The sequence below is a fragment of the Bubalus bubalis genome, chromosome 4 (assembly GCF_019923935.1).
Source record: "Bubalus bubalis isolate 160015118507 breed Murrah chromosome 4, NDDB_SH_1, whole genome shotgun sequence".
Classification (NCBI taxonomy): domain Eukaryota; kingdom Metazoa; phylum Chordata; class Mammalia; order Artiodactyla; family Bovidae; genus Bubalus; species Bubalus bubalis.
The window spans coordinates 71,032,159-71,058,400 of NC_059160.1; the positions used below are offsets into that span (position 1 = coordinate 71,032,159).

Genomic DNA, 26,242 nt, shown 5'->3' on the forward strand with positions numbered 1-26,242 from the left:
TATTCCAAAATACAACCTGTCTCCAACCTTCCTTACTGATTCCCATGAGACTTATGGCCAACTCCCCTATTTATTACCTGCCTCATGAAACCTCAGGCCCATCTCCTTTTCTTTAAGACACTTTTCATTAATGAGCATTTTCCCTATTGCAGTAGCCTGATAAAATCATCTCCTTAATTGTCCAGTGCGTTGTGTCTTTCACTATCTTAAATCCCAAGGTTAAGTTTCCAAAATGGGGAGGAAGAGCAGGGAAGCCTATCCTAAAAAATAATACTCAAGTCGAGGTTAACTTAGGAGGGCACTTACTATAATATAATTGTTCCATGAACTTTTTAAGTGCAGAAATATTGATGACGTTGTGGAAATAACATACAAATGAAGTTCTGACTCCTTTCTCTCTAGGTTTGGGTTGCTCTGTAAAGGGGAAGCCAGGGTGGAATTTCCTAAGTAAAACTCATTTCCGTTCCCATTGCACTTGAAAGGGATTTCACTTAGAGAGTCTTTGTGATCTGAAAGCCCCTGGGGTTCTTTTGTGTCTGTTATACAAAATGGCCCACTAGCTTTGCTACTGGCTGATGTGAGGTGACAACTTCTCCTGGAGGGGTTAGGTAAGGGTCCACGGGCTCTTTGACCATGAAGGGACAGCTTCTTCAGGTCTGAAGTAGGGCCGAAAGTTGAGTCCTTGGATGCTGTGCTGCTCTCCTCGTGGTACCTGTCAGGTAGAATTTAGAGTTAAACATAATATTCAGAGTTTAACAGAAGGAAACAAAGAGAACCCAGTGGCCCACTGCAGCAGTTCAAGTCTGAAAGTAAAATTCTTCACATAAAGGGAATGCTTGTTAGGAGAAAGGAGCCATTTACTCTAACCTGCTGTTCACCACTGACCTAGAGGAGTTATGGTATAATTCTTCAGTATATATTCCTGCTTTCAGAAATAGAATTCTACCCTATGTCATTTAAAGAGGCATTTTCTTTTACATCTAAAGCATTATGCTTGTCCTTCACAGAGCCCAATACTCCTAGTGAAAGGACTTTTCATTCTAGTTTTGAAACTTGATTGTTCTTTCATTGTGCATTTCTGATGGATACCATAAAGAAAAAACTATTCATATGGAGAGATGTGAAGAGAGATTTTCTTAAATGGTGTTTTCTTTGACTCATGGTTTGCTAATACTCTTCTGATTTTTCCAATATCATTGCAATAGCATCAGCAGTTTTTTTCAGGATCAATCTTTTGTCCCATCTTTTGTCTTCCCTGTTCTCTCCCGCTCACCATGACCCATTTCTTTTCTCTGCAGCCCAAGGAAGCAAGTGGCAGAGGCTAAGAAATTGCAGAGTATGAGATCCAAGTTCTAATCCAGGCTCTGCCACTCAGTGGTTATGTGACTTTGATTGACCTAAGCCTTAATTTCCTAATTTTAAAATAGGAACCAAGAGAACCATGTTATTGGGTTTCTGTGAGGATTAAGTAAGAAAATAGATGCAACACTCAATAGATGCTAGCTATTAATCACTCAGTAGGTGCTAGCTATTAATATTACCCTATATTGTCTTGAATTGCTGGTTTATCATTTTATATTAATTTACCTTGTCTCCCTTATGATACTGGAACCTCTATGAAAGTTGGAAACCACTTTGTTTTTATTTGTTCTTAATTTTAAACAGGTGTAGAATTCATTCATCATCTGTACAATGCTATGAACTAAGCTGACTTTCAACTGTTAGCTCTCTCTTCCACTGACTTTACATATGTGTACATGTATGCACGCACACACACACGCACGAACATACAAGTGCTCAAAAAGTGATAGCTTTTATTTATTCTTATAGATGATATTTTCTAAAATTTTCTCTATGGGAATTGAATTAAATAGCCAGTGCACAGATTATGTTAGATAATGTTATGAAATTAGGTTAAAATGTTCATTTTAGGCACAACATATGTTAAACTAAGATCATGGCATCCAGTCCCATCACTTCATGGCAAATAGATGGGGAAACAGTGGAGACAGTGACAGACTTTATTTTGGGGGACTCCAAAATCACTGCAGATTGTGACTGCAGCCATGAAATTCAAAGACGCTTGCTCCTTGGAAGAAAAGCTATGACCAACCTAAGCAGCATATTAAAAAGCAGATACATCACTTTGCCAACAAAGGTCCATCTAGTCAAAGCTATGGTTTTTCCAGTGGTCACGTATGGATGTGACAGTTGGACTATAAAGAAAGCTGAGCACTGAAGAATTGATGCTTTTGAACTGAGGTGTTGGAGAAGACTCTTGAGAGTCCCTTGGACTGCAAGGAGATCCAACCAGTCCATCCTAAAGGAAATCAGTCCTGAATATTCATTGGAAGGACTGATGCTGAAACTCCAATACTTTGGCCACCTGATGCAAAGAACTGACTCATTTGAAAAGACCCTGATGCTGAGAAAGATTGAAGGCAGGAAGAGAAGGGGACAACAGAGGATGAGATGGTTGGATGGCATCACCGACTCAGTGGACATGAGTTTGAGTAAGCTCCGGGTGTTGGTGGTGGACAGGGAGGCCTGGCATGCTGCAGTCCATGGGGTTGCAAAGTGTTGGACACGACTGAGTGACTGGACTGAACTGATCTTAAAGGTCAGCAAAATGATTTCAGGTAATTACAGAAAGGTCCACTGGAAGTGACTGTAATTTACTCAGTTGTATGAAAAATTTATTATTTTAGAGAGTTAAAAGAGTTTCTAACAAGGATTACCTTTTTGACAGCATAAATTAAAATGCCACAGACATTACAGCTTCACCAATTAAGCAAGCCAACCATAAAGCTAAACTGTATTTTTCATTTAAAATTCAGTAATACCCACTCTTAGTAGTCTGATTAAAGAGTAGTTCATTACTAAGCAAGAGTTCTAGAACCTTGAATTTCCACACTTGTCAACTTCATATTTATAGTACTAGGTTGCTAAAAGTCAAGTGTTTTTCTAATGAGCTGATTATGTATCTTTAGGGAGAGCCCAGCCATAAAGGAGTAAGCAATGAGAGAACTGGAAAAGATAACTCCAAGATCAAAATTATGCACAAATGACTTTTCTCCTTTCCCCCTCCACATCAAACACAGCCACATTCACTCCTTGAGGCTGAAACCATCAAGTTAAAGCCACAGTCCAAAAAGCAACAGGCAACATTAAACAGCTTCAGAAAAATCCATTAGATGCAAGGTCGACTGAAAATACAAAGTACATATATGCTAGCGTATTGATTCTATCAAGAAATGAGGAAAAATGGTAAGTAGAATTTATTTAACTTCTTTCTCATCTTTTTCAAAAGTTTTAAAATCAAATACAAAAAAATAATTATTTGATTTTTAAAACTCTTAAGAAGGAAGAGAAAGAAGTTAAATACAAAAATGGGGAATTTAGTTTTCATGGACAGCAAAGCACCTATTCAAGGAAGTAGTCAGATTAATGTATAAAATAGAAAAAACAAGCAGAATAATAAAAACAATGATTCTTCCATAAAAAAAACTATATAAGCCTAGATCTTAAGATGTAGAATTTCAGCTCTCCTGAATTAAAAAATTCCCCATGAAGGCCCTATAAAGCAGAATTGGTGAGATATAAGCAATTTTATGTAAAATAGTTCAAAACTGGAAAACAATTATCAGTATTTAAGTGTAATCAAGAGGCTGGCAGAGACCAGTACCAAACGTGTCATGTGACCCAGAGTCACATAACATAATATTCAACACAGTTAGCAGTCTGAATAGTACATTTTATGGCAACCTACTCCAGTATTCTTGCCTGGAGGGTCCCAAGGACAGAGTTGCCTGGCAGGCTACAGTCCATAGGGTCAAAAAGAGCCGGACATGCTTGAAGCATCTTAGCACACACACATGCCAAATTATTGCACAATAGCATTTTTATTAGCTTTCAAAGAAAGTACTTATTTTAATTTTGGCTGTGCTGGGTCTTCATTGCTGCGTGAGCTTTTCTCTAGTTGTGGCAACCAGGGGCTACATTCCAGTTGTAGTATACAGGCTTCTCATTGTGGCAGCTTCTCCTATTGTGCACCACGAGCTCTAGGTGCACGGGCTTCAGTAGTTGTGGCACGTGGGCCCAGTAGTTGCAGCTCCTGGGCTCTAGAGCACAGGCTCGGTAGTTGTGGCACACCGACTTAGTTGCTTCTCAGCATGTGGGGTCTTCCCAGACCAGGGATTGAACTCGTCTCCCGAACTGGCAGACAGATTCTTTACCACCGAGCCACACGGGAAGCCCACACAATAGCATTTTTATTCTTTAAATACTATATTATTAGTGGGAGTAGAAAAGAGGGAAGTTATTCTGTTCCAAGACTTGATCAAGGATTCTGAGGATGCCGAATAGGTTATTGTTTAGTGACTGACTTGCAGATAATTAGCAATAACAACAGAGCTAAGTTTAATAGGGATTTACTAAGTGTCACACACAGTTCAAGTACTTCACATGTACAGTTGACCCTTGAACAACATGAGGTTGGGGCGCTGACCCTCTGCATAGTTGAAAATGAACACATAACACTTTAGAGTCACCCCTCTGTATCCAAGGTTCCATATCTGAGGATTGTGTAGGACTGTAGTACATACCTATTAAAGAAATATGCATATAAATGAACCTGCAAAGTTCAAACCTGTGTTGTTCAAGGGTCAACCGTATGTGATTTAATTCTTTATGTATCATCCCTGTGGGACAGGTACCACTGTGAGCCCCATCCTACGATGAGGAGTGAAGCCCTGGGAAGGTGAAATAGTCCAAGACAGAGTCCAGACTTGAGGTCATCCAGTGTGACTACTGAGCCTGCATGTTTTTCTCTACTATGCAGAAAAGAATAACGCAGCTCCCTTTTTCTAGTTTCTGCCAAGAAATGTTTCTTCTTAGAGAAAGATATAAAGTTCAACTTCTTGATTGTTTTTTTCCCTTCTATGTTGCTAATGATATTCAGTGCAACACATTCTCATATCATAAGGATGCCAAGCTGGTCACCTCTGTCATGTGGTGGCGGTTTAGTCACTCAGTCACGTCTGACTCTTGCAGCCCCATGGACTGTAGCCTGCCAGGCCTCTGTCCATGGGATTCTCCAGGCAAGACTACTGGAGTGGGTTGCGATTTCCTTCTCCAGGGGATCTTCCCAACCCAGGGATTGAACCCGGGTGAATTCTGTTTATTAAACAGATCGGTTTCTTCAGTTCATCCTTCTACTTGCCATGCCCTATTAGCTAGATATCAGTAGAGGCTATAAACAGATGTAAACTTAGATCAAAATCCACCCTAGTGGGTATAAGCTGAGCAGATCTAGACTGAGGGCTAAGCAATGTCACTCTTTTCCTTTTGGATTATTCAGGGTGAACTCAGTTGAATTTATATAAATCTGACTCTGTGCCAGCACTGTAAAAATGTTCCGTTGATCTCTATGTTTTCCTTTTATATGTGCAAGCAATAGGCAGTCTTTTCCCTGCCAGCGTTAGGGGACTCTTAAGTAGGTCACAATAAACTTTTCCTCAAGGAGCATTTTGAGGAGACATCTGCTTGGCTTTTCTCCTGTAAAATGTTTGAGTACACAGAACTATGCACTAAGGAAGAGCTATACTAAAGATAGAGGAACCGAAGTACTGAATCCCATTATCAGAGATCATCACTAGTCTGTTTTTCATCCCTCAGGTGTTAAAAGGTCTGTTGTTTACTATTACCTTGAAAAGTAATCATATTTATGTAAGTCTGATGTCCCAAGATAACTGCTTCCTTCTTATGACCTGCAGCTTCTCATAATTAGGCCTAAAACTTTATACCACAGAGGTGTTTCAAAGCCCTCTACACGATAACATTCTTCAGCCCTCTAATTAGTGTTTATCATAGCCTGCCTTTTGTTTACACTTCTGACTCAAATGTTTAATTACGAAGATGGTAGTCCTAGAAAACTATGGATAGCAGACCTAACTCTACCACCCCGACCTATATTCACTCCTCTCCTCCACACATGGAGCACACAGAAACTGCCATGTTTTTAAACCTCTTGGTTATGGTAGATATTTTCAGCAGTGAATCATTTATTCAAGCTAGGCATCAGAGACTTCCCAGGATTTTTTTTTTTTTTTTTTTTTTTTTGGTTGTGGTGGGTCTTCATTAAAGCTCTCAGGCTCTTCGTTGCTGTGCGTGGGCTTTCTCTAATAGAGGCATGCAGGCTTCTCGTTGCTGTGGTTTCTGTTGTTGCAGAGCACAGGCTTTAGGGCACATGGGCTTCAGTAGTTCTGGCACACAGGCCTAGTTGCCCCGTGGCATGTGGGATCTTAGTTCTCAGACCAGGGATCAAACCTGTGTCCCCTGCACTGGCAGGAGGATTCTTAACCACTGGACTACCAGGGAGGTCCCAGGATTTTTTAATTTGGTGCAAGAAAGTATGTGAGTTAGCCACCATGTGGTGGTGGGAGCAATAAAAAGTGAATTTAAGATAGCTGTTGATTTTGCTGTCCCAGAGAGGACATGTTATTCAGTGAAAGAAAATGAAGCTGATCCACAAACATCCAAGGACACAGAGACAAAGTTCTGTGGCACTCAAGTCCCCAGTTCCAGGTATGCCTAATCCAACTTCATGCTTACCATTCCTACATTCCTGTGGTGTGGTTTCTAACTTTTGCTGATTTTTCTCACTGTTGTACATCTGAAATCAATCACAGAGCCCAACAAATAGAATATACCAGATTTAACAGGTGAGATAGATGGATCTACATTTATATCTATATATATCTACTGAATGAATGTTGAATAAAATGCATTGCCCTCTAATTCCAATATAGCCTAAATTCCCCTTTTAACCTATGTTGGACGTCAGCCACTTTTAACAGAGTTCTAACCTCTGAGATAACCTACAACTACAACAACTACTGCATACATTACTTATACATCTCTTTTATTTTTCTAAACTGGAAGAAAACAATGAGGCTATCAGAGAGTGGTCTAGAAAAATTAGGGCACTGTACACCAAATGTGAAATAAGGAATGTTGAACTTGAGAGCATGTGGGGCTATCCACTAGCACGGCCCCTCCCTCAATACTTCCAGTTACGCAAGCCGTGTTAGAAACATCACTTAGTGCCTTGAGACAGGAAGGCAGAGACCGCTCCTCCAAGAATCTAGTAACTTATGGTGCTCAGGGTAACAATGGAATTGCAACCCCTTGAAACATGGCTTCTGATCACATGGATTTAGATCAAATCATGCTCCTCTAAGCCTATCTGACACAAGCCAGGCTTCCTAAACCAATTCTTTTTCTTTTGGTGAGGAAAAAAAGTTATAATAGTGACATTTAGGTTTAGAAGACCTTTGTACATCATTGTGCAGTGAGAGAAGGTGAGTATGAGAGTAAGTACAGTGGGAAAAGGACCCTCCCCAGTATCCTGAGTTATTACACAGCATGGTGCACCACAGGTCTCTGCCTACTTCCCAAATACGAGTTCACTTTTTCTTTGCACCATTTTACAATGTTTTCCTAACCTGGCTATTCCCCCCATGTCATACCTGACTTTCAGGGCCCCAACACACCTTAATTTTCCCCCGCCTGTCATCCCCTGAATCAGAGCTCTTAGGATCCTATGCTCCCCTCCTCCTCCTAGTGTCTAGATACTTAAAGTGTGTAATAGAACCATACTTTGAGTTGTGCAGCTTAGGAAACTCCTTTTTAAATTTACACATGTTCCAGTTTTTCCCTGCCTCTATCGTAGCTTCTCCCATTCCCACAACTGCAATATCTGAATCACCATGTGTGAGTCCTTCAACAACTGTCATCTGACATCTTGACTCCTCCCCCAAACTGAATAAAACCTTTCTCCTTATTAAATCTCTCTGACAATTTGCTCAAACTCATTGAGGACACTTAGCGTGCATACTTTGCAGTATCTTCATTTATGCAAATATCATATGTCCTGGTTAGAATCAGCTTCTCAAGGGTAGGAACTATATCTTACTCATTGTTGTATCTATTACAGGGACCAACGTCCTACTACACAGAATCAGAGTTCAGTAAGTGTTTTCGAATTTGATTTTAATCATTTACTTATATTGAGACACTGTATATTCCATTTAAATGGGAAAATTTATAGTTTATAACTAACTGGATTTGAATTTAGAAGAAAGCCTCCCCAGATACCTTCATGATTATATATATGAGATAAATGGAACTCAATTCGAAGATTTTAGTAGAGTAAAGGACTTTAAAAAGCCAATTGAAATGTAAAATAAATTTTGTTCAGCAAGTTAAAAACATAAACCAACAATCTCACCTGAAAATGGATTCATTCAGACTGTTAGACTTTTTGCCTCTCCAAAAGATAGGCCCATTATTCTCTTCTTTGACTAAGGAAAAAAGAAAAGTTAATTGGTCATTAATTACATAGTTTGAGCTTATAAAGAAGCTATAGTTACAGGTACTGATTTAATGACTCTTGTATTTATTTATTTAGCTGCGTTGAGTCTAGGTTGTCTCATGCAGGATCTTTCATTGCAGCACACGGTCTCGAGCTGTTGCTCAGGCTCAGTAGTTGTGGCGCTTGGGCTGCCTGAACCCTAGAGGAAGGATCCTCATAGGCTCTTCAGTCCCTGGAGCAGGCCCCCAGATTTCTTCCACTGTTTGGCTCTTCTCTTCCCCCTTTGGATTCCCTAAGAGGCTCCAAAATCTTTTCAATAAATTCTCTTTGGCATTAAGGCAGAATCAAATTGTTTGTACTTGCAAGCTAATAACCTTTACTAATACGTAAGTGTTTAGGACCCCAGTCATCACAGGTGCTTGAAATGGTAGGCATTTCACAAATTCAGTACTAAATGTGATACAAATAACACCTTTGGTTTTTGCTAGAATTAAATAGAACATATTAGTAGAATACCTGTGGCCTAGGGTCAGACAAGTTTGAGCTTATCTCTTCTTCAGGACCACATATTACAGGATGTGTGGGAGGTGAACCACAGGAGTCATATGTACAGACTCCTTTCCTGGGCAGTACCCAAGCCACGAAACAGGCAGCTTGGAGAAACGGAAACACAGTACAGCACTGCCGGCATGCTGGAGGCGAAAGAGAGTACCGGGGCTGCCCCACTGAGAAGCGGACACTACCCACAGTCAGCCTGTGCCTAGCTAGCTTCAGTCATCTCTTAAACCTGATTTCATCCAAGTTCACCAACCACACTTGAACTTTGTCTTTTTGTGTATGAGGACACTAAGAGGTTGTGACAAAACTTTAGTGTCAATGTCCCTGGCTTTCTATATTAGCTTTTTAGTTTGTAACAATGGAGTGGCTAAGCTTAGGATCATCTGTTCTCCACTGAGAAATGAAGTATGGCTAGAGTTGTGTTTCAGCACCTGGTGGGATGTCTGGTCTCCCGGATGCCAGTGATTGGAACCCGGCAGGGCTATACTGGCAATAATGACAAGAGAGCCTGAATACAGATAATAGAGAGATCTGCCCCCTGTGTTATCTCGCGTGCCCCGGCAGTCTTCAGTCTTCTTCAGTAGCTTAGGTAGGAAGTCCTTCAGCCAATTCGGCACAGTGTGTGTCTGATGGTACATGGTGCTGGTCAGCTGAGGAATACTTTCAGAAGCGACACGCCAAAAAGAATGAACCTGCTGTTTTGCCTGTAGGAGGTTTGATTATATTTGTCAAATCTTATTCCTGTGGGGAAGACCGACAAGCTTATGTATTGATAAAAATTATCCAGAGACTTCCCTGGCAGTCCATGGCTAGGAGTCTGCGCTCCCAATGCAGTGGGCATGGGTTCCATTCCTGGTCGGGGAACTTTTATCCCACGAGCTGCATGGAGCAGCCCAAAATTTTTCTTTTAAAAAGTTATCCATTTAACCTAGAGACTCATCAGTGTCTTGTTGTTTTGGCTTTACCCCACATCACTAGTTTTAAAAAACATCTAGGTTTTAGGTTTAAAATAAAAATTATGCACATACACATGTATACATATGCACTCACATATAAAAAACTTTGATTCTGTTTTTGTTTCATTAAATTATTGTGTCTCGTTCTGGTTTGGGGATTAGTCTACCTCACTTTATGCCAGTGTTTCAAAATATGCCACTAAAACCTTTAAGGTCCTTTCCATGATTCTAGAACTGCAGTGATCAATTTGGTAGCCATGAGCTACCTGTGGCTATTAACATTAAAATTAACTAAAATTCAGTTAGTAGCACTAGTCATCTGAGGTCCTCAACAGCCACAGGTAGCTGATGGATACCGTTTAGACATAATGAGACTAGATATGGAACAATTCCATCATTGCAGAAAGTTCTGTTGGATAGCGCTATTCTAGAATGTACCTGAAACTAATGGGCATTGATAACCCCATTCATTCTAGAGCTCGTACTGTTAATACAGCTCACCACTGGCACTCTGCTGTCACCAAGGTTGTTCATTCAGAGTTTACTAATCATGCCCTTCATCTGTGCACGCGTACTAAGTCGCTTCAGTTGTGTCTGACTCTTTGCAACCCTATGAACTGTAGTCCGCAGGCTCCTCCATCCACGGGATTCTCCAGGCAAGAATACTGGAGTGGGTTGCCATAAAATGTGCAATTCAGAGTGCTAACTGTGGCCCATACAGGTTTACATGTGTACTATAGAGAAAAGCCTCTTTGTAGCTCCAGAAAAGTTGGGCCTGATGAGAAATCCTGCTTTAAAATATGGTAATTAAACTCAGTATTTATATTATAAGTGATCTGCAATTTTGAGCCTCCTTTGTTAAGATGATCTACTTGATTGGAGTGTGAGCACCTTTACCACATGACACAAATATTCCCTAGGCTTTCACCCAAGAGATTTGGAGTTCTAATAATTATCTTTATTTAAATACTCAGTAATTAATGTGAGTGGCTTCTCTAGGCATGGCATCATCATTATTAACATGAAGGACTCTAGTAATGACTACCGTCAAATAGACGCTTAGATAGGTTTGAGCGTATCTGTTGCTTCAGAATTACATATTACAGAATGTCCAGGAGGTGAACCACTGCGGTCCTGTGCACAGAGCAATACCTAACCCAGGAATAAGCAGCCTGGAGGCCAAGAGGAATCCGAGCACATCAGTGCTGACTTGCTGGAAAGGGGGCATGTTTTTTATCCTCCAATGTGTGCTACATATGACTCCTTAAAACAGCAATCATTTCCTGTTTTTGAAAATCCCTTTGCCAAAGTGTCAGATGGTACCTTTGGAAATGAAAATAAAGGAGAGGAGGGGAGAGGTGTCATTCCATGAATATGTGTGTGAACAAAGGATACGTTTTAAAAGACTCTTCACTGTTTTTAACATCATTTGCAAAGTTTCTAGGAATTTAAATTTCATAAAACTTAATGCATGTTTTCATCTTCTTATACGTGTTAGGGGAAAGAAGCCAAGAATAATTATGCTTGTGGACAAGGATAAATATGCATTTAAGGCAACCAACACCAGTTAGATATCCTAATTAGTGTGACAGGAGACCTGGTGAGCAACCAGGGATTTAACAAGTTTGCTAATTAGAGCAGCTTTTAAAAACAGTTGCCATGCTCTAGAGTGTCGATGTGGTAAGGTCCTTATCCAGGACAGTGTACAAACACTGGACATTTTTCTCACACTCAGTAGCTCTTCAGTACTCCAAAAGGTTGACCCTGATTTTGAGTGGAGTCCAGTGAAGAGTGAACAGGCTGGTACTGGTTGGTCTGTCTACACTGGCTAGATGCCAGAGGTGGAAGGGCCTATCCAGCGAGCCACTGTGGATCTCATTCTTCCTTTCTCTCTCCATGCTAAGCATGCAGTCTTCACAGCTGCCTACTTTCCTGCTGTGTGCCCAGCCCTGGCCACATGATTTCACATAATGCAATGACCTTGTGACGCTAGTAACAGAGACAAGGACCCTGAGGCTCACAAAAAAGTTGAGTGACTTGCAGACAGTCATACAGCTGGGAAAGGTGAGAACCAGTATGCAAATCTGGCTTAGCTGAGTCCCAAGTCTATGCCTTTTTTTCTGCTTTTCACCAGCTCCCAATTATAGGGATGGATACTTTAAAGGACTCCTTTGTATACATGTACATTTCATATACATATATCAAATACATATATATGTGTATTTTTCATGCACAAAATAAGACCAAGAAAGTAAGCAGTGTCATGCTGAACTATATAATCTATTTTTATCCAGTCACCCTTGAATTTTTAAAACTTCTCCATGAGAAATGTTTGGGAAGGGCCCAAAGCATGAAACCTAGAAACAGGGCTGCTCTGAGGTTAAGCCCGATGAGTGCCAGGAGTCCGGACTCCCCACCTCCCTTTCTCTAGATCATCTGGATCTCCTTAGGCACAACTGGAAAATCACACACTGAGCTCCCTAAAAACAAGATCTAAAGGTGACTTTTCATGTTTTTAATCTAGATGTGAATCATTCTTGGGAACAGATTTCCAACCAATATTTTTGAATGAAGAGTGAATGCTGTTGCTGCTGCTACTGCTAAGTCACTTCAGTCGTGTCCGACTCTGTGTGACCCCATAGACGGCAGCCCACCAGGCTCCCCCGTCCCTGGGATTCTCCAAGCAAGAACACTGGAGTGGGTTGCCATTTCCTTCTCCAGTGCATGAAAGTGAAAAGACAAAGTGAAGTCACTCAGTTGTGTCTGACTCTTCGCAACCCCATGGACTGCAGCCTACCAGGCTCCTCCGTCCATGGGATTTTCCAGGCAAGAGTACTGGAGTTGGGTGCCATTGCCTTCTCTGGTGAATGCTGTTAATAAACTACAATTATCAGGGCAGGGCTGGTGACTCCCTTGCTGGTAAGAGGCCCAGGGTTCAGAGAGATGACTATAAGGAGTTTTCCTAAAGCCAGGTGTTCACAATCTTTCTGGTTACCCCCTCACAATCTTTCTGGTTACCCCCTGCACTTCTTCACCAGGTTTTTTCATTACAATCTCTGTTGATAAGGTTACTAAAATCAAACAAGCACTGACCAAAGGGAATTCAGAGTCTAACTCATTCTTTTTTAAACCAATATTTAGTGAAAACACTTTCCTCTCTTTTTTTCTTTCTTCTTTTATTTTCCTTCCTCCCTTTCTTTCTTCCATACATTTCTTTCCTTCCTTTCTACTCATGGCAAACTAGGCCCAGGCACTATGCTGCTGATCATGGATAGCCAGCTTATCCTCAGTGTGAAGAGCCGAATCTTCTCAACATCGTTAATCATAGGGAAAAGCAAGTCAAAACCACAGTGTGCTGTCACCTCACACCTGCTAGGATGACTCATCAAAAGGTCGAAAGATAACACGTGTTAGCAGGGATGCAAAAAAAGGAGAACCTTCATGCACTGTTGGGAGGGCATGTAAGTTAGTACAGCTATTCTGGAAAATGGTATGGAAGTGCCCCCCAAAATTAAAAGCCATCCCACTTCTGGGTATATATCTGAAGGAAATAAAATCACTGTCTCAAAGAGATATCTGCACTCCCATGTTCATAGCAGAGTTACTTACAGTAATCAAGAATTATGTAATGGGGCTTCCCAGGTGGCTCAGTGGTAAAGAAACTGTCTGCCAATGCAGGAGATGCAAGAGGTGTGGGTTCAGTCCCTGGGTTGGTGAGTACCCCTGGAGAAAGAAGTAGCAACCCACTCCAGTATTCTTGCCTGGGGAATCTATGGACAAAGGAGCCTGTCGAACCACAGTCCATGGGGTCACAAAAAGTTGGACATGACTTAGCAAATGAGCACACACAGTCAAGAATAGTAAACACCCTAAGTGTCTGGCAATAGATGAATGGATAAAGAAAATGTGGTGTGTGTGTGTGTGTGTGTGTGCGTGCGCACGTGCGTGCGTGCTTAGTCGCTCAGTCCTGTCTGACTCTGTGACCCCATGGATGGTAGCCCTCCAGGCTCCTCTGACCATGGAATTTTCCAGGCAGGAATACAGAGGCAGGTTGCCCTTTCATACTCCAGGGGATCTTCCCGACTCAGGGATCAAACTTGTGTTTCTTGCATCTCCTGCATTGGCAGGTGGATTCTTTACCACTGCACCACCTGGGAAGCCTGTGTATGTATATATGTATGTGTATATATGTATACATATACACACAAAATGTAGTATTGTCCAGCTTCTAAAATGAAGGAAATTCTGCCATTTGCAACAACATGGATAAACCTGGAAGACATTGTACGAATAAGCCAGGCACAGAACCTGTAAATACTGTATAATCTCACTTGCGTGGAATCTAAACAAGGAACTCACAGTAACAGTATAATGGTGGTTACTGTTGTGGGACTTGGAAGTGGAGGTAAGGGAAAAAGGTAGGTGTGCATCAAAGGTTACAGAATTTCAGTTATAAATAAGTCCTAGAGACTGAAATGTATACCATGGTGACTGTAGTTAACAACAACATGCTGTATATTTGCAATCTGCAAAGAGAGTAGATCTCAAGTGTTTTTTTTTTTTAAAAAAAGCAAACAAAAAAGTAACTGTGTGTGGTGATGGATATCTTAATTAGCCTGACTGTGGTGACCACTTCACAGTGATCACTTTGATATACATATATCAAAACATCACACTGTACACCTTAAATATCAATACATAGATTTGTATTTGTCAATCATACTTAAGTAAAGCTGGGAAGGAAAAAAGAACATTATCTTTTTATCTCCTATAGAAATGTATCTTTTCTTATGTCACCTAAAGAAATATATTACATACCTTTTTTGTTGTTAGCATTGGCATGATGAAATGGAAATAAGAATTTCCTGACACCTTTTGATTTTTCACACTCTTTTTTTAAAACAGTTGAATAATAAATGATACGAATGTGTTGGTTGGTTTCTCTATCTGGTGGACTTAGAAATTCTGGGTAATCATCAATCTGAAAAACAAAATGAATAGAGCTGATTAAAGACCAATACAACTGCTCAACTTTTCTGGGATAATAAATCCCCCAAAGCTTATGGCAATTTTAAACTGCATTCTTTCTTCTTATTTTTTTCCCTGGGAAATCTTTCCTCTTATTGTTAGGTTTCCCAATTCCTCCTCTATTTGTTTTATTCTTTACTAAAAATGTGCTCAGCAACAAAACCTAAGAAACTAATAAATAGTAAGTGTCTTTATTTGTTAAAATATACCCTACCACTTCCATTTAAAAATTTTCTAAAGAATTTTAAAGGCCTTAAAATGTATAATTAATTGGGTTTAGACTAGGATTTTTCTCTGCAGAGGACAATAGCCATTTGTAGAGAACAGTCTACAAAGATTCTGTGAATACAAATGTCAAGGTTTAAACTATTGGAAGTTTCCTACTTCTACATAGCTTTTTCTTCTCTCCAAAGTGCTTGTTTTCTATTCTTGGCTGAAAAGGAGAAAATCTCAATAAATATTTAGGACTTTTAGATCTTTTCTTTAATAATCTACTTCCCTTTTTATGACAGATAGGCAGCAATAGCACATGATTGAAAAGCTAAGAGTAAAGGGAATCACCTGTGTGTACCTGTGTGCTAAAAGCTTCAGTCGTGTCGGACTCTTTGTGACGCTATGGACTGTAGCCTGTCAGGCTCCTCTGTCCATGGGATTCTCCAGGCAAGAATACTGGAGTGGGTAGCCATTTCCTTCTCCAAAGGAGAATCACCTGACACATACTTAAAACTATTAATTCAAATGTCAGGAGGGATTTCTCTGTACTTTTTACAGGTACTTAGAATTTAGGTAAAAATGTTTCCTGTGATTGTTTAGTTCCATCATTTTCTTTTCACAAATATAAGAAGGAGATTAATGATAATAATTAAAAATTTTAATTCTGATACAGAGTAACCAAAGATAGGAAGATGGAATGAAAAACTGTCAGGACCTACTTAAATTATTTTCAAATATGTAGGGTAATTCAAATCAGGCTAATGAAACAAGGCCTAGTGGAGAATGTGCTTTAGTTGATACAAAGTTTTATAGTTAATAAAGGAATTCTGCACAGAAGAGTCCTCAGAAATGCCTTTATTTTGAAACCTGCAAAGTTTATAAAATTAGAATGTTATACATAAATAGCTAAATTTTATGGTTTGTGTAACCGTATTCTGAATATTTTTCCCTTGCTTTAGTCAAGATAAATTATGAAATGCTTTGAAATAGGCAAAAAAGATTATCTAGGTGTTCATCTTTTATCATCTTTAACCTATTTTAAAACTGTAAGTTGTAAAAAACTGATAATAATTCAAATGATTTTTGTTCATAATGATACGGATTGTTTGTGTCCAGTGGAATAGAATTGATCATTGCCATCTGATACAAAGAACAGCTATTGGATATCTGCACCAGTGTGAATTTGTTTTCTAACTTTACTGATCTGAAACTATAAGCTCTTTCTATATCTGCTGCTGCTGCTGCTAAGTCACTTCAGTCATGTCCGACTCTGTGCGACCCTATAGACCACAGCCCACCAGGCTCCCTGACCCTGGATCAAATCCGAGCTGCCTGATATGGGAGTGCAGAGTCTTAGCCATTGGACCACCAGGAAAGTGCTAATTAGTAATACTTTTTGTTTTTAATTTTTAAATGTATTATTTTTGTCTTGGCTGGATCTTCCTTGCTGTGCCCAGGCTTTCTCTAGTTGTGACTAGTGGGCTTCTCACTGTAGTGGCCTCTCTTTGCTGGGGAGCTTGGGCTTCAGTAGTTTCAGCTCTCAGGCTCAGGAGTTATGACTCATGGGCTTAGTTGCTCAAGGCATGTGGGATCTTCTCCAACCAGGGATCAAACCCTTGTCCCGTGCATTGCAAGGCAGATTCTTAACCACTGGACCACCAGGGAAGCCCCTACATTAGTAGTTCTTAAAAGAACTCTGTTCTCATGGCTTGTAGAGATAAGTAAAACCACTTATGTAAGTAAAATGTTTCTGCCCCAAAATAAGTACATTTAACATCTAATATTTTAAATGAGCTGTGCATATTCATTGGAAGGACTGATGCTGAAGCTGAAGCTGCAATACTTTGGCCACATGATGCGAAGAGCTGACTCATTGGAAAAGACCCTGATGCTGGGAAAGATTGAAGGCAGGAGGAGAAGAGGTGGCAGAGGATGGTTAGATAGCATCACTGATTCAGTGGACATGAACTTGAGCAAACTCTGGGAGATAATGGAGGACAGGGAAGCCTGGTGTTCTGCAGTCCATGGGGTCACAAAGAGTTGGACATGACTTAGCGACTGCACAACAATTCTTTATATTATATTTGTATAATGTGTGCCACGTGCTTAGTTGTGTCTGACTCTTTGTGACCTCATGGACTGTAGGCCGCCAGGCTCCTCTGCCCCTGGAATTTTCCAGGTGAGAATAATGGAGTGGGTTGCCATTTCCTCCTCCAGATCTTCCTGACCCAGGGATTGAACCTGAGTCTTCTGTGTCTCCTGCATTGCAGGTGGATTTTTACCCACTGAGCCATCAGGAAAGCCTTATTAGTATAATATCTCAGTGTTATTAGCTATATTTAAGCATTATATAAAAATCATGTTCATTCATTCATTTTTACAAATGAGATGTAACTTTTATGATGTCTTTGAAAACAAGCTTCATCACTACCCTTAGAAACATTTTGTCTAGTTTTTTGGCATGGCTTTATCATCTTTGTTTTGCATATCATCAGTTCAGTTCAGTCGCTCAGTCGTGTCCAACTCTCTGCGACCCCATGGACTGCAGCACGCCTGGCCTCCCTGTCCATCACCAACTCCCAGAGTTTACTCAAACTCATGTCCATTGAGTCAGTGATGCCATCTAACTATCTCATCCTCTGTCATCCCCTTCTCCTCCTGCTTTCAATCTTTCCCAGCATCAGGGTCTTTTCCAGTGAGTCAGTTCTTTCCATCAGGTGGCCAAAGTACTGAAGTTTCAGCTTCAACATCAGTCCTTCCAATGAACACCCAGGACTGATCTCTTTTAGGATGGACTGGTTGGATCTCCTTGCAGTCCAAGGGACTCTCAAGAGTCTTCTTCAACACCACACTTCAAAAGCATCAATTCTTTGCTGCTCAGCTTTCTTTATTGTCCAACTCTCACATCCATACATGACTACTGGAAAAACCATAGCCTTGACTAGATGGACCCTTGTGATAAAGTAATGTCTCTGCTTTTTAATATGCTGTCTAGGTTGATCATAACTTTCCTTTCAAGGAGTAAGCATCTTTTAATTTCATGGCTGCAGTCACTATCTGCAGTGATTTTGGACCCCACCCTGTTTCCACTGTTTCCCCATCTATTTGCCATGAAGTGATGGGACCAGATGCCATGATCTTAGTTTTCTGAATGTTGAGTTTTAAGCCAACTTTTTCCACTCTCCTCTTTCACTTTCCTCAAGAGGCTCTTTAGTTCTTCTTCACTTTCTGCCTTAAGGGTGGTGTCATCTGCATATCTGAGGTTATTGTTATTTTTCCTGGCAATCTTGATTCCAGCTTATGCTTCATTCAGCCCAGCATTTCTCATGATGTACTCTGCATATAGGACTTCCCTGGTGGCTCAGATAGTAAAGTGTCTGTCTACAATGCGGGAGACCCGGGGTTTGAGCCCTGGGTTGGGAAGATCTCCTGAAGAAGGAAATGGCAATCCACTCCAGTACTATTGCCTGGAAAATCCCATGGACAGAGGAGCCTAGTAGGCTACAATCTATGGGGTTGCAAAGAGTTGGACAAGATTTAAATAAGCAGGGTGATAGTATACAGCCTTGACATACTCCTTTTCCTATTTGGAACCAGTCTGTTGTTCCATGTCCAGTTCTTTTTTTTTTTTTTTCCCACGTCCAGTTCTAACTGTTGCTTCATACAGATTTCTCAAGAGGCAGGTCAGGTGGTCTGGTATTCCCATCTCTTTCAGAATTTTCCACAGTTTCTTGTGATCCATACAGTCAAAGGCTTTGGCATAGTCAATAAAGGAGAAATAGATATTTTTCTGGAACTCTCTTGCTTTTTTGATGGTCCAGCGGATGTTGGCAATTTGATCTCTGGTTCCTCTGCCTTTTCTAAAACCAGCTTGAACATCTGGAAGTTCACAGTTCAAATATTGTTGAAGCGTGGCTTGGAGAATTTTGAGCATTACTTTACTAGTATGTGAGATGAATTTTCTTGTCAGTTGCCTTATCAGACTTTCCTATTTGAAAGGTCTGAGTAATAAACTAATCATAGTCATTTAACATCTCTGTCTTCTACAGATAGTTTTTGTTTTATTGAGATGCTTGCTTGAGAGTTCTATAAGCTAAAGATCAGAGTTTGTGTCTTCAACAAAGAAGGCCAGTTTCAGAGCCTCCTGGGAAAAGAATTGAGCCAGGTTCTTCAAACTATTTTTAAACATATTTTTATTGAGGTATAATTGACATATAATTCTTCAAAGTATTAACACTTCAACGCTGACCTGATATTACATAGTCAACCCTCAAGACTGTACCAATGGGCTGAGTCAGGATTTCCAGAATTCTATTATATCAAGAAGCAGGTGACTTCATAAGACTCCCAACCCAATATTTATCAGAATAAGAATTAAAAGTTTAGGACAAAATGAAACTGATGAGGGGAAGTTTATTTTTATTATTTCTTTGGACTATTATTAGTATTGTTTTAATGTTCTGTTTTTCTGGATACAAAAGGAAGCTCTTTCTCTTTCTTCTTAAATAATAATCAGTATGTAACATAGCAATTTAGTAGATTCTACTTTTGGAAACTGAAAATGTTTAAATATCAGATCTTTACTGACTCCCCCAGAATTCAGAAACTTTTAACTTGATTGAATAAAGATCTGCTTTCCTTTTTTACCAGGATATAACCTGACAGACACATTGATTGTATAACTACAGCCTTACATGAAGTGTAATATTTAAGTAGAATGCTGGTTTAACCAGGTATGACAGGCCATTTTAAGGGCCAAAGTTTGGCTGTACCTATGGAATCAATGTTAACAAAGACTTCCTAGGAAAACTGGCCTGGTACCTAGGTGTACCAGCCTCACAGGTATTAGGAAAGTTACTCCCTGGCAGACTAGAAAACTCAAAATTTTTGAACCTCAAGAAGACCCTCCAGAAGAAATTTCAAGATCTCAAAAATCACTCAAATTTTATTGGTACTGCAGGAGAAATCTGGTGGAGTTTCTTAAGCTTGATTTCCTAGCTTTGGGAAAGCAAATACAGGCTTTTAAAAGTCTAACCTGCACTCATTATGGAATTTCCAGATAGAAGTTAAATCTACAGCAGTGGTAGGTGTTCAGTACCCTAGATTTGCAAAGTATTTTTAAGGAGGCCTATCTGGTGAATTAACAGTCTTGTTGCACCTATGTAAATAATCTGGCCAGCCTGAAGAGTCTTATTGTGATAAAGAATCTTTTCTCAGAAATTCCCTGGTGATCCAGTGGTTAGGACTTGGTGCTTTCACTGCAGGAAGCTGAGTTCAGTCCATCGTTGGGGAAAACTAAGATCCCACAAGCTGTGGGGCTTGGCTGAAAAAAGAAGAATAACCTTTTTTTTTTTTTTTTTTTAGATTATTATGATAGTGGCTGTGGGAAAGACTTTGAAGTGGGGACAGGGGTGATTAGTAGGAATTCTGCTGGGGGTAACCTGTCTATGTGTTTCATTGTCTTTGACATATTTTACAATGCTGTTATTTGTAGAAAACTTTTCTATGTTTTTTAAAAACATGCAGAAACATAGCGTTTCTAAGAGGTAAATCTATCAACTTTTGCCCTCATTTCTTCCTTTGTTTATGCTTAGAAATGCCTTCTATACCCTAAAATCAGATAAATATTCACCTACAATTTATATTTCCTTTATGGTTTTCTCTTTTACAGTTAACTCTCTAATACTTCTGAAATCTTTATTGGGAGTGTTCCTTAAGACTTCAGTCTGTGATTCCAAGTGTATTTAGTGTTACTCTGATGAAAATCATGCCTTAAGTAGAGACTGAATGCAAATAAATATGTAAACATTTCTGAGTCAAATTGCTTATTAGCAGTTTTGGGGAGAGAAAAAGTATTTATAATTTTTGAATAATTACAGTTCATGAAAAACAGCACACATTTTATATAATAATACTTGCAGTGAGTCTATAAGGTAGTCATTATTAACTCCATTTTGCAATGGAAAAATCCAAGATTCAAAGAGTTAAGTTCACAAAACTAGTAAACAAATGGTGGAACTAGAATTACAAATCAAGTTACTCTGTCTCTAAACCCAACTTTATAAAAAAACAACTAAGGTTTAAGTGCACAGCCCTATTAGTGGACAGAGGTGGGGGTTTTCTCAGAGAAGAATTTCTTTTAAAAATAAGGCAGGAATCCAAAAAGTAATCAAGCAGCTGGATTCATTATTGTGTCAGAGTTTCAGTCAAATTATGCTAATTCCTTCATTTGGAAGTAATTAGAGTCAGACCTCTTTTTTAGTTGCTGTAATCATCGAATTTGCTTAGCTCTGTCATTCTAGAACATGGTATCTTGCTTAAATACACTAAGGTGACATTGTATACAAAGAAGTCATTTAAATTTTTTCTGTATTCATTGACATCAAAAAATGTCCATGATATGCTGGAAACTAAAAAATAACAGATTATAAAACAGTAAGTGGAGCATATGGGCTTCCCTGGTGGCTCAGGGCTTCCATGGTGGCTCAGACTATAAAGAATCTGCCTGCAATGCAGGAGACCCAGGGTTCGATCCCTGGGTCAGGAAGATCCCGTGGAGAAGGGAATGGCTATCCACTTCACTATTCTTGCTTACAGAATCCCATGGACAGAGGAGCTTGGCAGGAGGAGTCCATGGGGTCACAAAAGAGTCACACATGACTGAGCAACCAACACTTTCACTTTTCATGTGGAATATGGTTCCATGTGTGTTTATTCATTGATCAGTTTGTAATATTGTACTCCAGATTTTCTTGGATGTATGGCTAACTGTGGTTATCTCTGGATGATGGAATTATATGTATATAATTTATTTTCATTTAATTATAAGAATCATCTTGTTTGCTGATCTTTTTTAAAAAAATATTTCAGCTGGTAGTCTGGCATCTCATAGTCATAAAACACAGATGTGTGCATTCTTCCCTGAAAAGTCTGTCACCAAAGAGTTCGGGTTGCAGGGGTGGAACAGTAAGCACAACATCTAATATGATTAACAAAAACAATTTGTTTACAGTAGCCTCACTTTTTAAAAAAGCCATTTTTACGCACACCGTGACACCCCATCACAAGAACAGAAGTGTTAAATGATTCCTGATAGCAGTCACACAGCTAAAGGGATACATCTGTGTTGGAAAAGGTGGGGGGAGATGACAGGTGTGATGAACAGTAACTGTGAATAGTGGTAGTGCCAAAATGACCGGCCACTTTTCACCTTCCCTCTTCTCTCTTATTGGTTCCTCTAACAATCATAATCTCAGTTGCAGATCCTATGAATACAAATGTATAGACAGAGCAAGACTCTGACATACACAATGGATTCACTTGGACTTTAACAGGGCAAAGTGTTAAAGAAAGGAAGGTGGTCTCTCTTTTTACTTTCACATTTAAAAATTAAAAAAAAAAATTAATCAAGATCTTTTTTTCAAGACCCACAGCATGCTTGTGAAGCATGAGAGGACCACCCAGGAGCCAAACAAGGCGAATTTACTCATCCGTGGGGTGTTGGCCTAGTTTTCTGACTAGAAAGCCTCTCCACTGGCATCAGGGCAAGGACACTTAGTCCAAATCAGCGCCTGAAGAAAGAAGAGAAAGCTCTTAAAGGGGATAGAACTCAACTCCGTCCCTTGTTAGCAATTTACTTTAGATGTGGTGTTATCTGAAAAAAAAGATATTTTGCCTTTGCACTGGACATCAGAGGCATCTTTAGGAAATTCAAAAGCCAAAGTTTTAGCCCAAAGGAGAGACAGGAATGAGATGGGGGTGGCAGAGGGGAGGAAGAGGAGGAGGAGGGGAGGGAGAAGGCAGGAAGGAAATTGTAATGATCCTACAGAATTACCTTTGTTTAAAATTTTCTAACTTTATGTCCCAAATAAGCTTAAATATTATGACATATTCTATTTTGTAAACTCTTAGCTAATTTAGGTTGGAAATAAGATTATCCATTGTTTCATACAGCATTGAATTTATGTTTTTAGGACCATTTTTCAAAGCTGAAAGAACTGCTTTTACTTCTAGCACAGGTAATCATACCTGTAGAATATCTACATGAAAATAACCATAGAACTCCAAATTGAGACACATGACAGATTTTTTTTTCTATGACTTGTTGACATAAAAACTCTTAATAAAATAATTAAACCACACTATTTATATATAGGTCCATCTAGTTAAAGCTATGGTTTTTCCAGCAGTCATGTATGGATGTAAGAGTTGGCCTATAAAGAAACTGAGCACCAAAGAACTGATGCTTTTGAACTGTGGTGTTAGAGAAGACTCTTGAGAGTCCCTTGGACTGCAAGGAGATCCAACCAGTCATTCCTAAAGGAAATCAGACCTGAATATTCATTGGAAGGATTGATGTTGAAGCTGAAATTCCAATAGTTTGGCTACCTGATGCGAAGAACTGACTCATTAGAAAAGACCCTGATGCTGGGAAAGATTGAAGGCAGGAGAAGGGGACAACAGAGGATGAAATGGTTGGATGGCATCACCGACTCGATGGACATGAGTTTGAGGCAGGCTCTGGGAGTTGGTGATGGACAGGGAAGCCTGGCATGCTGCAGCCCATGAGGTTGCAAAGAGTCAGACACAACTGAGCTACTGAACTGAACCAATTTATATATACTCGATAAATCACCTCTTTTAAATAAAATTGTATTATTACTGATCCAGTGCTGTACTTCTGCTGTTCCACTTATATAGATGATAACTTTAGCTGTCTGCCTTTTCTCATTAGACACTGAGGCTGACAAGGTAGAGTTATTTCTCAACAGCCTCCTAAGTGCTCCCTCTCAGTCAATATTATAAAAACTCTAAGACTATTTGAGGAGATCAAACCAGTCATTCCTAAAGGAAATCAGTCCTGAATATTCATTGGAAGGACTGATGCTGAAGCTGAAACTCCAATAGTTTGGCCACCTGATGCGAAGAACTGACTCATTGGAAAAGACCCTGATGCTGAGAAAGACTGAAGACAGGAGGAGAAGGGGACGACAGAGGATGAGATGGTTTGATGGCATCACCAACTCGATGGACATGAGTTTGAGCAGGCTCCGGGAGTTGGTGATAGACAGGGAAGCCTAGCGTGCTGCAGTCCATGGGGTTGCAGAGTCAGACACAATTGAGTGACTGAACTGAACTGAAGACTATTCATCAATTGTAGTGCTTCCTGATATATGACCTTTCTTTGCCTCTGAAAAAGGTGCTGACCCCCATCACTACAAATATGGAACCCCATGCTCCAACCATGTCCAAGAGCACCAGCTGCTATCCTCCTATTAAAAGCTAGGTCTTGGAGGGAATTCCTTGGCAGTCCAGTGGTTAGGACTCCACACTTACACTGCAGGATACACAGGTTCTGGTCAGAGAGCTAAGATCCTGCAAGCCACATGTTCCCCCCTCAAAAAAATTGAGTCTTGGGGAAAATCTTAAAAAAAAAACAAAAACAACAAAAAACCTGTATTACTGATGCTGAAAACTCAGCCTCTGTACACTAGTGCCAAATTGAGTTTTGGGTGAAGTATAAAAGAATAGCTTTATTGCTGTGCCAGGAACAGCAGGCTTGTGCCCCTGAAAAACTGTGTATCCCAACCCAGGAAGATTTCATGAGGGGTTTTATAGCATTGGTTCAAGGGTCAGGGTGTTTATGAGGATCAGGGTGTGTAGGGCCTATACTCCTTTAATCTGACCTCAGGTGTTCCTCTCTGGAATGAGGAATGCTAACGTCTTCCATTTATGGGGAGTTTTAGTTCTGTAAGGTGCTCAAAGAAATTGTTCTGTATATCCCTTAAGGGGGAGCTTCCCAGGTGACTCAGTGGTAAAGAACCTGCCTGTAGTGCACGAGCCGCAGGAGACATGGGTTCGATCCCTGGGTTGAGAAGATCCCCTGGAGGAGGAAATGGCAGCCCACTCCAGTATTCTTGCCTGGAGGACCCCATGGACGGAGGAGCCTGGCAGGCTACAGTCCATAGTGTCACAAAGGGTCAAACACAACTGAAGTGACACAGCACACACACACGCAGGCATCCCTTGGAGAGGAACACAGACCCTGCCCCAAGGTTGCCATATTGTTTCTTGGCTGCTCCTCCCTTGTCTCTGCTTCCCCTCCCTTCCCTGATTAGCAACTGTCTGAAAGGCTTCTGTGGCCAGGAGCCCCACAAAGTCCTGCTAGGTTTCACTGCTTATGTGATGGGGGGAAAAAAAACACCATGCTGGCTCACCAACCAGGAATACCGTCTCTCAATCTGTGAAGTTAAAAAAGTAGGTAGGTGTGCAGGAAAGGGTTAACTCTCCAGGTCTGAGCTGCTCATACCTTGCATCTTGGAAGATGGAGGAGTCTGGCAGGCTACAGTCCATGAGGTCACAAAGAGTCGGACACTACTTAAGTAACTTAGCACACACACATGCTACTCCACTGGACAAGGACACCTGGAAGCTTGTACCTGGTATCTCCTGGATTCCATCCTACACACCTCCCTTTGCTAAATGTAATCTGTACTCTCTCAGTGTAATAAACCATGTCTGAGTCCTGTGAGTCCTTCTATGATCCATCAAGCATGAAGGTAGTCTTGGGGACCCCCTACACAGTTGGACAGCCATACCCAAGCATTAAAAGGCAAATACATCAGTTTGCCAGCAAAGGTCTATGATAGTCAAAGCTATAGTTTTTCCAGTAGTCAGGTACGGATGTGAGAGTTGGACCATAAAGAAAGCTGAGCACCGAAGAATTGATGCTTTCAAACTGTGGTGCTGGAGAAGACTCTTGAGAGTCCCTAGGACTGCAAGGAGATCAAACCAGTCAATCCTAAAGGAAATCAACCCTGAATACTCATTGGAAGGACTGATGCTGAAGCTGAAGCTCCAGTACTTTGGTTACCTGATGTGAAGAGTCGATCCATTGGAAAAGACCCTAATGCTGGGTTAGATTGAAGGCAGGAGAAGAGGGGGCCAGAGGATGAGATGGTTGAGATCACGATTCAACAGACATGAACTTGGGCAAACTCCAGGAGATAGTAAGGGACAGGGAGGCCTGGCGTGTTGCAGTCCATGGGGTCACAAAGAATCAACACGACTTAGCGACTGAACAACAGCAACCCAAGCATAAGGCCATTGGCTG

The 26,242-nt window shown here is 40.4% G+C and overlaps 1 protein-coding gene across 1 annotated transcript in view; it reads right to left on the reverse strand.

The window, feature by feature from the left end:
- The window catches only part of C4H12orf56 (chromosome 4 C12orf56 homolog), a 77,270-nt gene that overhangs the window by 33,435 nt on the left and 17,593 nt on the right, over nt 1–26,242 (reverse strand). The window contains exons 2-4 of the mRNA XM_006073568.4: nt 14,707–14,869; nt 8,291–8,363; nt 307–712 (exon numbers count right to left, since the gene is read on the reverse strand). Coding sequence (XP_006073630.4) covers nt 307–712; nt 8,291–8,363; nt 14,707–14,869 — 642 coding nt within the window. The remainder of the gene's footprint in view (nt 1–306; nt 713–8,290; nt 8,364–14,706; nt 14,870–26,242) is intronic.